Source organism: Lampetra planeri, chromosome 4 (assembly GCF_965212315.1).
Source record: "Lampetra planeri chromosome 4, kcLamPlan1.2.h2, whole genome shotgun sequence".
NCBI classification, from domain to species: domain Eukaryota; kingdom Metazoa; phylum Chordata; class Hyperoartia; order Petromyzontiformes; family Petromyzontidae; genus Lampetra; species Lampetra planeri.
This window is the reverse complement of record NC_136110.1, coordinates 29,244,125-29,257,675: the sequence shown is the minus strand read 5'-3', so window position 1 is coordinate 29,257,675 and position 13,551 is coordinate 29,244,125. Positions and strand designations below refer to the sequence as shown.

Genomic DNA, 13,551 nt, shown 5'->3' with positions numbered 1-13,551 from the left:
CTGAACTACTTTCACACGTACATAGGCAACAATGCTAATCGGAGGTGCGATCTAAGAAGCTCACACAGGTTAAGCCTGGATAATGCTTGCATGGGCAACCCTCATGCGCAGCAGGTTTCTTTCAGCTGTAAGGCAGCCGTGCGGTGTGCAGCAAAATCTACTGTACTGCACATATATTCTCCCCGCCTTGACCAACTCACACTGACCCGCATGGGGCAGGTTGGTCAAATAATCCCTTTGACCCTCATGGTGTGGGGAGGCCTTCATCCAGCAGTAGACTGGCAAAGGCCTCAAAATCTATATGTGAAGAGATGCTCCTCTCTGTTTATTTGTTCACCACAATAACCTAAAATCTTATGGATAATCCTCCATGGCAGGGAAGAAAGAGTATTTATATAATTTTATTGGTTTGTGCCAAATAGGCCTAACAGTTTTAATGGAGTGCTCTTCACTGCAACATCTAGAATCCAGCATCATTTGTTTAACAGGCCAGTTAAAGAGACTCAGAATGTCGTAACCAGTACCCATGTTTCTTGCTTAAACAAACGCAGCTGAGAAACATTGGGTTCACAAGGCCCAGAAGTGGATGGACTGAAACGCTACTTAGTGTAGTGGGGAGCAGAATAATTCATAACTCACACGAGGTTTATGAGTGAATAGGCCACTTTTTACAACTTGTATGTGTTTGATATGTCAACAAGCAGGTTATTCAGGGGAAAAAAATCCGGAGAAATGTTTAGAGTATTTTACATTTTTTAAACACTTTAATAATATCATGCTCAGTCACTTTCTCTTAACGCTTACTGGTGCAACAATTTCGGGATATTTTTCCCCCATACATCTAACAAAGATATATAACACAGGAACACATCGGCACGTGATTACAAATTGATAATCAATAACATTAATCCCAAAAAACGGCCAATAAACATACCATGAAATGAACTATTATATAAAATACACAGTATGAATTTCAGATTTTGGGTTTTTAAAGACAATATTGAATCTTTCGCATTTGAGATCATTTACATTTAATAACAACTTATATAACAACGTAACACAATCCCACGCAACACCACTATGTGGAAAGATTCACAGAAGTGACCGAACAAAAGTGACGTAATTTCCTGTGGAGTCACACTTTTGGATCATCCAAAACAAACTAAATTTTGGATCATCCAAATATGTAAGCCTGATTTTAAAATTTTCCGATTTCATAAGAAAATCATGAACACATCCCCACTATATACTTTACTTTAATGATGATATACAGTACCAATGAAAAACAATGTTTAATGTTCCTAAAACATAGCATACGAGGAAAAACAACCTCCAAAAAACATTATTTACAAAACATTGTCTGGAAACTGTAGTCATGATCAATGACTCTCACTCAGACAGAGCCTCTCCTGATTGGCTAAAGACTCGAAATGCATTTCCTCTTGTATTCTGGGCTTAAGAAACATTTATAATAAAATGCACGATCGGATGTTGTAGGGAAACAAAAATGAGTTTGGCCAGGCTATAGAAAGTGGTCAACCAAAAGTTGTGTGCATCGTTACTCACCTTCAGCTTTTCTTTCCCAAAGATATTTCCAAGGGCGGTTAAAATATCAAACGATTTGTCAAAGTGAATGGTAACTCTACTTCCATTCTTTTTTGCTGTGCTCACTGGACTTAGCATTGTAATCATGACCACTTGCTCCTTACTCCTTGCTGCCAAAAGTAAAAGAAAGATCAACCAACGTACTATTCACCATACATCTTATTGCAGAATCTCATAACTGCATAATACAACAAGTTCATAGCAAGACATATAATTGTTAGGTGCATTAAAGTAAAACAACTATCACCCACCTTCTACGCTGTATTCAACTATTATATTTTCTGGTAAGCTGATCGTCTCCCAAAGATCTTCCTAAATGTATTAGAAAAATATATTTACTTTCAACTAAAAAGGTATACAATTTTAACGTGCAATGAAGCAAGCCAAAACACATAAATGTTACGTCAAATTTAAATTGAAAAAAACCTGAATAACTCACGTCGCTTTCCTCGTCCTCATCAGCAATAAAGAAAGAAATGCGATGGCTGACATTGTTAAAATCAACCCAGAAGTTTTCCAATTTATCATCGCGTGGCATTTTCAGCTGTTAATTTGAAAAATATTCAATTACACGTTTGAATTGTATGCCGTACTTGTAAGGACACGTTCCAAAGAAGAAATGTAAGCATCTTTGTGAAGTTAAGAAGCACCTACCTCATAGTCTTCTAAGTAAATTGCAATGCATGGGAAGGTAATCACACTGTCGGACAAAAACAAATGATATAATTCAGCCACGTAATAAAGCAACTTAAATCAGAGATTGTTTTAGCAAATACCGCTAAACATTTTGCCAAATATTTAAATAACATATGTAATGAAATAATCAATAAGAACTGCACATATTTATGAACAGTTAAAATGCAAAACCACACTTTCCACATAATTACCTTCTTTTTTCTCCAAGGATCCCATTGACAGTGTTAAGGAACTTTCTACAATCCTGCAAAATAAAAAAAAAAGCCACAACTTATAGTAACACTCTGTAATTTAAGAATCGATTTTTTTAAATGTAACCCTTGTTGTGACTCAATTTCCCAAATGGAGTTGTATGTTTGTGCATATTTCCTTTCTTGATATTGGCTTGGTTGTTTCTTACGTCACGTTTACATTCATTTAATCAACTCAATATGGATGATGACGCTATCGAAAGCTCTAAAAGCCAGCGCAATATTTTTGGTAACCAGTATAGTTATAATGTCATATCCTTTGTATTAACAAACTCAATGAATAATATATACAATGGGAGTAATGTATGGCCATATTAATTATATGACAAAACGTTTAAATTTCCAGAACCTGGACGTGTTTTCAAACTCAAGAAATGTGTCATCAATACCGTCTCAAAGTCAGAGTCCTTGATGGCTTTGAAGGCGGTGACAATGAACTCCATGGGAAACCACTGCTTTGACAGCTCTAGTCGCACTTTCTCCTTGGCGAGGCGACATAGAGCCTCCGTGAGCCCCAACTGCAGTTCGTAATCTGAAATGCACACACACGGAAACGCACGGAGTAGGTCACATATGGGCAGAGCTATTTTTTTAATCCCCCGTATAGCCTTAAGAGACTGTTGTGGCAAGCGCTGTTAGCGAGCACCTATGAAGGCCGCCACGGCATACGAGAGAGTGGGTGGCCAAGCACCACGCCCGGCCGCCTTTGTCTCCCTAGTGGCGATGTTTACACACCACACCAGGTACTGATTTGAGGCCGAGTCGACCTAGGGGAGGCCCAAGACCGGTTCAGATAATCGTCACTGGTGTTGAACATGAGCGGGAATCCAACTCAGGTCGCCACGTTCAAAGTTGCAGCGCGCTAACCGCTACACTACCACTCCCCATGGACTTCAACGCACACACACACTTAATGGTCATAACGAGTGTGGATTATATGCCATAACGTTCCTCAAATTGTGTAGGTCACTGTGCATCATTACAATTCTTTAAATAATCTAATTGTAACATATACGAGTTCAAAGAGAAATGTTTTCTTTTGTCACTAATTTTCAGCTTTTCCTGCAAATGTCAGCAACATCGTTTTAATCTTTTACGTGCTTTTGCGGTAGTTCTGTATTGCACTGATGCATTTTTGGGTTGAATGGAGCACTCCCTCAATGATGAAAAGTCGCTGGCTGCTGCTGCTTAAAGCCAGCCAATATTATTTATTAGCTTCGTCACTTAGGCATACACGCTCATTACTTCTTAAAGCTCCCAGCATAAGGAGCGATACGTCAGTCATTATGCCGAATAACACGTGGTGAAACGGGTTTAAGTGCAGATAAAGTTGAAAATCCCTTACCACCAGCATAAGGAAGGTGTCTTCCCCATATATTCCTGAAAAAATGGTTTCATTTTTAAATGTATAGAAAATGTCCACATTATCCACTTCTTTTATATTATTTTATACTCCACCGTACCAAACGTGTCAAATTTGTATTAATTAAAGTGTTGAGAAAGCATCATTTTATACGACCTCAAAATTCAAGAGATGAGGAACTTACATTCGTTTATTTGTTTCCTCAGCATTCATAATCTGCTTCTTCACGAACTGATTTGCAGGGTTTAGTAACATGTTGATCTTGTTAATGGCCTGAAAAAAATCAAAAGTTATCATTTAAAATCTGCCATTACATGGTAATTCGCAACATGCACATTAAAATACACATTAATTCAAAGCCAATATAGCAGTAAGAGCGAACATACAAGCCATTTTAATTCACTGCTGGATTAAGGCCTCCCCCCAAACTATGTCAGTCGTGAGAGTTGTTTGATGACAGTTCACCAAGTTGGTCAGCCGCGACCGGAATCAAACTTAAGTCGCTGGATGCATAGCATTGTTGCCGATCACCGTTCCACATACGCCTTTTTAAAATTGTACAGTGGTCCATTTATAGGTAACTTACTAAAATAATAGGGAGAATTTACAGATGCAACTTATTTTAATTGAAAGCCTCTACATGTCCCCCACTGATCTCGATACACAAAAATATTTTTGACATCATCCACTTTGTCGAACGTAGCCGATCCTCATTTGCTTATGAGAAGAGAAGTTAGGTCATTACAACGCAATGGGTTTTCTATAAATTATTCATTGTATACTATGCCCCAAAACAAACTTGAGCCACCAACAATATCAAGTCGTATTGATGCTAATGCGACTGTGGCCACGCAACCCAAACTGTGGACCATATAGTAAACCACTGTGTGTCTGCGTTCCTTCAGCGGGGGAATAATAATACTCCACAAACGCTCGACTGAAACCCTCGCATGGCTAGCAGGCCTCGAGATTGGCATTTAACTACTGAACATATGCATGAATACAACACAATAGAAATGGGAATGTGCTGTTACTTTTAATGGCATTGCTTACATCCAATTGTACAAAAAAGTCCACCTTTGGATGAACCACCAAGTCACATAAGATGTAGAAAAATGAGCCAATAACCTTTGTACGCCCTGTTAAAAAAGAAAACTGATCATTGGCGTCACAATGCAGCAAAAATAAGTAACATTTTAAAATACTTTTTTTTTTAAACACGCTTTAATGAAATGAAATGTACTTGTAATGGCAGAACTGCACGACTCCAGGAAGTGGCCACAAAGCTTGCCATAACGTAAGGGATCATGGTGATTTACAGCCAACGTTAGTTGAGCGTGGACAATTAGACCAAAGCCGAAACATAACATATAAAAAGGAATGTTGAAAAATGTTTTTACATTTTTTTTATAGAATATAGTATTGTCATCAGTATGACGTAAGTATACCAAGTTTGCAGTCGATACCACAATGGAAAGTGGGTTAAAATTGAGTTACAAGATTTGAGGATACGACAACAACAACAGAGTGAGTTAAATACAAGCGTGTAAAAAAAGCATATACACAGTTAAAGTATTACAAATATAAATGTTTAGCATAACTTTAAAAAGGTGTCACTTACCTTCCTTGTTAATACCAGCAAAAATCTGTAAAACATCAAGTTAAATTCAATTGTGTGAAGGTATGATTTAGCATTCTCTACGCCAAGTCAAAGCATTTAGTTTTTGACTTGGTATAAACCAAACTTGACATTTTATTCACAGCATTAGTACAATAAGCTGTGCAATATAAATTTCGATTTAAAGCTTTCGTGACTGCAGTTATTCGATGTAAACATGAAATAAGAATTAAGGTAAGCAAAAAACCTTAACATACCGAAATGGCTTCAAAGAAGTGCTCAAACACCACAATCGCTGCAGACTTGGATGCCTTGTCTTTGGTATGCAGCTCAATTACCTGCTTGAACCATTTTGCAACGTACACGAATGAAAAAAAAACACAAAATTCACAATATGACATGTTCATTATTCCATATTCCAAAATATGAGGTTCATAGCAAACAAGTATTATAGCAATGACTTTGCATAGCTCTCGGATGTTTAAATAAGAAAAGCTGTTCAGTTATCAGCACAATTCAGATAAAGCGAAAATATAACACTATTATCCATTATTAGAAAAACACAACCTTAACAAAAAGATATGGACTACATTCTATTTATAAAATATACTTGTAAATATAAATATACATTTGGACATAAAAGAGGCTACATTTTTCAGAAGTTTTAAAAATCTAATATTGTTTATGTACAGTTAGCCAGGTTCTATACCAAAGTCAGGAAGCACTCATTACTTATCTTAGAAACAACTCCATCGCGTAGTAGACGTAAGACCGAGTTTCTGTCCAACTTATTATAAAGCAAAAGACACCTCAGCAACAGTGCAACATTGGTGAAATTATTTTTGCCGAGCTCCTGTAAAAACAATAAGGCAGGTTAACAGGTCTGAGAATTCGGAGTATGTATATTTCTCCCAATTTAAAACTTAGCTAGTGAAAATACAGGTAGTCCTCGAGTTACGATGGCCCGACTAACGATATTTCGATATTTAAATCTTACGATGACGATACGACAAAATTGCCATCAACAACCTAACATCGTTCAAGTATGAAGACGACGGACAGAATCTTGGTGAGTACAGTACAATATATGTTACGATACATTCAATGCATGTATGATACGTAGCTTTAGCGATTTCATTTTAAGGTTACCACGATACGATACGTTCAATGCATGTTAAAAAAAAATTATAGCAGATAAGATTGTTTCCTGAAAAAACTTTATATTAAATTGCAGTTCATATAGGTAGGCTAAGAATTTACCTTGTTTTTTTACTTTACATTTTACTGTGCAATACAGTATTGTAATTAATAAATACATACAGTATATAGTTTATACAGTACGGTACTGTAAATTGCTCTGTTTTGCTAAATTATCACCATTCTTTAAGACTCCTGGGTAGGCTAGGCCATCTTCGACTCACGATATTTTCGACTTACGATGGGGTCGTCGTAACACATCTCCATCGTAAGTCGGGGACTACCTGTATATGGTGGCATGTGGGCTCGCAATACCAAGGATGTCTTTCTCGCAAAGTCTTCACATAATGGCTACACAGGTAAAAGGAAATGTTCAACATTTTTGTTCGGTGTTCCAACATACCTTCTGAATAAGTGTGTCCAGATTAATCAGCACTTGGTTGTCATATCTTGAGACAACATGCACCGAGTCATCGTCTGCGAGGCACCTCTCCAAATCGTCAAAGCCATTGCCTTTTAATGCTTCTGATATTCGGTATTCAAGCTGCCAAAATAAGCACGGGGGAGAGACTTGTAAACTGAAATTCCATCAGAACATTTCAGTTGAAAATTATTAAACGAAATAATGATTTAATTGTGCCCCATGTTTATCCCAGAAGTGTCTGTCCCAATTTGCATCACAATTAAATTTGTTCGTGTTGCCACGCCAGTGTGTGAAGAGCCTCAAGTGGCAGTAGGGTTTACTTGAACTAATCACATGCGAAAACATCATCCCATTCACCAATGACTGCACAACACATTTGTACATTGCTTCAGGAATAATATATTCATTTAAAATGCCCAATTCGGTTCACGTATCATGACCAAAATAATGCTTTTACATTGATGATCTGATGCATCACTGCATGACGAGTGAAGTGGCTCAGTTGTAAAGAAGATCAACAAACCGATTGCGAGAAATGCGATCGCTTTCGGGCGGTTTCCATCGCCACAACCCTGGTGTCCTGTAAAACCACAAAGAAATGCGTCAATTCCATACGAATATGCATGTACCATAAACAACACGAACAATTGCTGCTCAATAACCAAATACGTATATGTAGCAGTGATATTACATTTTACTCTGCCAATGTTTCTGCCTCAGGGCATATTCATCGGTTCCAGTTCCTCCCATGCTATCTGAGTTTTCATTTTCCTCTTCATTTAGTGCACGACTCCACTTTTTGTTTATTTATTTGAGCGGTGATTTCCTATTTCTCTTGCCATTTCCCAAACATTTTATCCTCCGAGAACTGCCTTCAAAAGTCTTCCATCTCGAAATCCGAGCTGTCTTAAGTTTTAATGAGAAGCCAAGAAGGTAATCGTTTTTAGGGGATCACTACGTTTTCAATCCCTTTAATGATTTTTTTTAAGTGCCCACGCCTAATGACAAACGCTCCATTGTTATTAACCATGGTTATTTCAGTTGTAGCGTGATATGTCACATGCAAATTGTAAAGCTAACTCAACATTAACATGAACAAAAGTATTTTGAACTTCTTTCGGGTCCAAATTTCCGACCTTCGGCCCCTAAAAGCCAATGTTTATCCATTCCTGCAAGAAACATGGCCCGTCCAGCTCTTCTGCCCCAATTAAGACATCCCACTCCTGACGAACTTGTCCATAAAGCACTTCATCGCGATTTCTGTACAAACGATTTCCTCAATTCGATGTCACATCAACACAACTCCAAAAGATTTCGTGTCTTGTTTAAGCATCTGCCGGATATAACGCCATCGTCCAATGTGTCAATTGCCCTGCTAATTTGTCTCACCATCGGCAACAAACGCCAGAATTCAAGACTGAGGTACATTTATAGCAAATTTGAGGGACATTTAAGGCAAATTTGAGGCACATTTATAGCAAAATTGAGGTACGTTTAAGGCAAGTTTGAGGTACATTTAAGGCAAAATTGCATTTTTTTTTGTTTCTGGCACCGAGGGTCAGGGTGGATAATGCTCTCCGTACCAGGGCTAATGACAATTCCACATTTATACGGCAGAGAAGTTATAAAATTTGGGATAAACGTGGTTAAGGTATTTTTTAACGCCACCATCTTGGGCGTTCACCTCCGACCCCTCCACCCACCCACCAAACACAATTAGCACATAAACAATACACAACTTCTTATCGTAAACAATGATAATAAAGGCGTCGATCAAAGTGTACGCCGGATATGTTTTACTTGCGTTACTTTTAAAACTTCACGCAACACGTGGCGATTAACTCACAGCAATATTACCGATGGCGCGCACCATTAACGAGGCAAAAAAAACCACACGAGATAAAAATTTTACAAGACAAAAGTATCGTTGTCAAGTAACAAGGAGTAAAATACGCGAAGACACCTGAAATCGAGAGTTAATGTTGTATTTAGTTCGAATGTGAGATTTAAAATCGGGCCTCACCTCCAACACCGCACCTCAATTCTCAACCGCAACAAGTACCGACTCCTCTAATCGACGTGAGCTGAATCGATTAAGCGATTCCACAAACAACTTTATTTCAAAAAAAAAATGTAAATTATTTTACGTTTAAGATTGAATTATATATGTGTGTGTTTTTTGTAAAATAAATGTTTAATTTAAATGTTTTGTACCGCTTTTATGATATTTTACGTCATTAATTGCGTTATCCTGAGGGAATCGGATGTGTGGTTAGTAATCTATTGAATCGATTATAATCACCTCAAGGCAATTACGTCTTGTGTATATACACAGAACTGCATTAAAGTAAATTTTATTTGTACGTGACGGTAATTTAATCACTTACACCTGCCGTAATGCCATTAATGGGTTCGTAATTCCTGCACCCATTAACCCTAATAGTAGTTTGCGGATACTAATTGGGGCGCCAAAGTGGCTATGAGATGTTGACTACCTCGCCTGGTATACAGGAGGTCGTGGGTTCGATCCCAACCCTGACAATGCCTGCTGTGTATTTGGAGTTTGTGTGTCTCTGTCATCATCATCATCATCACGGTGGCTAGGAGATGTTGACTACCTCGCCTGGTGTACAGGAGGTCGTGGGTTCGATACCGACCCTGACAATGCCTGCTGTTGTATATTTGGAGTTTGTGTGTCTCTCTCTCATCATCATCACGGTGGCTAGGAGATGTTAACTACCTCGCCTGGTCTACAGGAGGTTGTGGGTTCGATCTCAACCCTGACAATGCCTGCTGTATATTTGCAGTTTTCGTGTCTCTCTCATCATCATCACGGTGGCTAGGAGATGTTAACTACCTCGCCTGGTATACAGGAGGTCGTGGCTTCGATCCCGACCCTGACAATGCCTGCTGCTGTACATTTCTAGTTTGCGTGTCTCTCTCTTTGCGGGTCCTCAGGTTTTCCCCTCCACATTTTGGAATCAACAACATCACCGCGTTCAGAATATTTGGCTACAGCTACGAATTTCCACATTGATAAGCCACTTGTGGCCATGTCGCTTCTGAAATAGAGCTCGCACAGCTCAGTGGGCCATGCATGGTTAAACTACAAATGGTTTAGTTTTACCACCATTGGAACCTCCTTTGCAAGTAGCAAAATATGATAATTGTTTTTTACCCTTCTGGCAACAAAACTGACAGTGCGCCTTTTGTCGTCATCTGGTCCAACACCATGTGAGACTGGGCTCTAAGAAAAGCTGTCTCGGGTGTGGACCAATCAATTTCAAGGACAGTGCAATACATTATCAGAGTTGTGCTGTTTGTTTGCATTCCGACCGCAGGTATTGTGGTCAATGCAAACATGACTCCTTGTAAAAAAAAGGTTGAGTTTTAGTTTAACATTGCTGTACCGTATTCGCACCACGCAAACCTGTGCTCCGCTATCAAATAACGTGGCATATACTGTAATAATATATTTGTTTTAATACAAGTCCTCCAAACCAGGGGATGGATGTGCGTTAACCTCAACGTCCCCAGCAGTACCACGTGGTCCTGAAAAGTCACCTTGATTAAACTCAACTATAATATTGTTATTTTTTACCAGGTAAGGCCTTTTTCAGAAGCGACCTGCCACAAATCATAATAGCCCGACGAAGTGGCTTATCGCGTGGAAATGCTCTAGCAGCTAAATGACTATAAACGCATATTAATATTGATAGGAACCACCTGGTTCCACCAGCCCACAGGGGATTATTGTGCCCGTCCGTCCGTCGTGCAGGGAGGGGCTGGGTGGGGAGGGAGGGGCTGGGTGGGGAGGGGAGGGTGGGGAGGGGCTGGGTGGGAAGGGTGGGGAGAGGCTGGGTGGGGAGGGAGGGTGGGGCTGGGTGGGGGGTGGGAGGGGTGGGGCTGGGTGGGGAGGGGCTGGTCACCCCGTGGTGCCCTTATAAAACTCAACGTTTAAATAACTCACGCCGGCTTGTGCCCGCCCTCACAGTCGGGCATATTTGCGGAATACACCACGCCGCCGTTGACCCTGGCCATTGACCGAGCAACCCAACGTTCCTACCAGCTCCCTCCGCAGGAATGTGTTAAATGTGGGGGGAAAAATCCACGCAACCACGCGGAGAACATGCCAACTCCAAATATACAGAGGGGAATGTTAGCGACTGACAGCCATGAGTGGTGGTGCACAGATAGGCAACTGCCAACTAGTTTTTGTACTTGTTAGGAATCATCATGGGCACATTATAGTATCGTCACCAATGCACACTGCTGCAAAGTCGGCCTCTGGAAACCTTACAGCCACAGTGCCGGATTATCCTCGTAGCAAAAGTAGCTACATATGTAGTAGCTACGGGCCCCGCACTTTCAAGGGCCCCGCGCTAAATGCTTTCAAGCTATCAACTCCGGTTCAGTGATTCTGCACTTGCTCTATTGCTATAGCACTATACTGCCTTCAACTTTTATGAACGACTGGGTGTTTAAGGTTATCGATTTGTCGTCTTATCTGGCTGTGTCGCAAATGAAAAAATACAATTACTTTACTATGCAAGAAAAAAATTGTGTTTTAATATTAATGTGTTTTTTTTTAGGGCCCCTTTATAACATCATGCTACAGGCCCAGCACTGCGTACAGCATTGATGTGCGATGGGATGGCACCCTTAGAATGAAATGCGCCGGAGAGATTGACCGCCGAGGAGATGGAGCGACGAAATCAGGTGCGAGGAGGATTGTTACATTGCAGGATTGTGAGAGACGGCTTGGGGGGAAGCCTTCATCGAGCAGTGGATTGATGATGGCTGATGATGATGATGGAGGTTGGCAATGGTGGCGCGTATTGGGTCTCATTGTACGCGTGGCCACATGGCGGCGCAGTGGATTCACGTGGCTCTGACACAACTTTAGGAGTGGAAGCGCTAAGGGGCCGTCCATAAATGACGTCACGCACCTGGGGAGGGGGGGGTCAGACATTTGTGACGATGTGTGACGAGGGGGGGGGGGGTTGAGAAATGTGACGTCAGATCAAAATGCGCAACTTTAAATAAATATCGACAACACATTCTACTTAATTAAATATACTTTTTTCATAAATGTTTTCTCCAACAACAGCAGAGTGCAGCGCCACATTAAATACGCACTACAATGACAATAGTTTAAAGCGATTTGAAGCATGTTTTATTTTTTTTTGGGGGGGGGGGGCAAAGCTTTGTGACGTCATATTTGAGGGGGGGTCTGACTTTTTGTGACGCCGTGTGACGAAGGGGGGGGGGGTAAAAAAAATCGTCCAAAATCGCGTGACGTCATTTATGGACGGCCCCTTATAACAGATTCTGTTGATGGTTTTTCTTTAACAGACAAAAACTCAAAGCTCCGCAGAGATAAAGATATGAATCCACTGTTCTACTCTGCAGAGGTGTGGACTCGAGTCATGCGACTTGGACTCGAGTCAGACTCGAGTCATGATTTTGATGACTTCAGACTCGACTTGGACTTGCCTCATCTTTGACTCGACTTGACTCGGGACTCGAGAGCAAAGACTTGAGACTTACTTGTGACTTGCATAACAATGACTTTGTCCCACCTCAGAGGTGTGGACTCGAGTCATGCGACTTGGACTCGAGTCAGACTCGAGTCATGATTTTGATGACTTCAGACTCGACTTGGACTTGCCTCATCTTTGACTCGACTTGACTCGGGACTCGAGAGCAAAGACTTGAGACTTACTTGTGACTTGCATAACAATGACTTTGTCCCACCTCTGCTACTCTGTCCCCTTCTGTCCACGTTGCAGCCTCACGCTGAGGAACACTTGCTGCTATTACGGAGCAAACCCTCTCATGAGGATACAAACCAAGCTCATGCGCCCTTGCGACGAGGTTGGGACACGAATTGAAGACTTACTCGCGAATTACTCAATTGAAATATATCCATAAATCATCGCCCCCTTCTGTGAAAACTTGGCAGAACCCTCCGTTAAGAAATAATAATAATGAGGCTCAGTAAGGCTTTCCTGGATTAACAAATGTAACAATGTGGTCGTAAAACGTGGTCGTGATATTGCCGTGAAGGCATTCGAGGTTGTGCTGCATTTCTCTCCGATGCGTTTTGCGGGGGTTTTAACGATTCCGTTTCTTGAATAATTAATTCATTTAGTTCCCAAGGAAGCTTCCAGCACATGGCGAGGAACGTGGGACAACAGCCCACGCACGGCACGACTCGAAGACACATTGAGTGTCACGGACCGCCGAACTTGTACCTCTTTCGGGGAGGGCTTCTCAGCACCTGGCGTCTCGCTTGTCGCCCTCACTGATGTCCTCTTCCCCGCAATGTGTGCAGATACTACTGACTCTTCTTCTTGGTTCTTTCGGTAAAGTCACGTAGAATGGAAATAATAAA

General features: G+C 40.7%; 1 protein-coding gene across 4 annotated transcripts in view; it reads right to left on the bottom strand.

Moving 5' to 3' along the window:
• The window catches only part of LOC144717910 (uncharacterized), a 31,380-nt gene extending 22,086 nt beyond the window's left edge, over positions 1-9,294 (bottom strand). The window contains exons 1-15 of one of the 4 annotated variants that reach the window (XM_078593711.1): positions 9,178-9,294; positions 7,678-7,734; positions 7,134-7,274; positions 6,270-6,386; positions 5,791-5,892; positions 5,537-5,561; positions 4,969-5,054; positions 4,100-4,188; positions 3,898-3,932; positions 2,942-3,084; positions 2,493-2,545; positions 2,260-2,305; positions 2,045-2,149; positions 1,857-1,917; positions 1,567-1,715 (exon numbers count right to left, since the gene is read on the bottom strand). In XM_078593711.1, coding sequence (XP_078449837.1) covers positions 1,567-1,715; positions 1,857-1,917; positions 2,045-2,149; positions 2,260-2,305; positions 2,493-2,545; positions 2,942-3,084; positions 3,898-3,932; positions 4,100-4,188; positions 4,969-5,054; positions 5,537-5,561; positions 5,791-5,892; positions 6,270-6,386; positions 7,134-7,274; positions 7,678-7,716 — 1,191 coding nt within the window. In that variant the 5' untranslated portion in view covers positions 7,717-7,734; positions 9,178-9,294. Of the gene's footprint in view, positions 1-1,566; positions 1,716-1,856; positions 1,918-2,044; positions 2,150-2,259; positions 2,306-2,492; positions 2,546-2,941; positions 3,085-3,897; positions 3,933-4,099; positions 4,189-4,968; positions 5,055-5,536; positions 5,562-5,790; positions 5,893-6,269; positions 6,387-7,133; positions 7,275-7,677; positions 7,735-9,000; positions 9,072-9,177 lie in introns of those variants that run through there. The other 3 variants (XM_078593712.1, XM_078593710.1, XM_078593713.1) reach the window with 3 other exon arrangements.
• Positions 9,295-13,551: the final 4,257 nt, after the last annotated feature.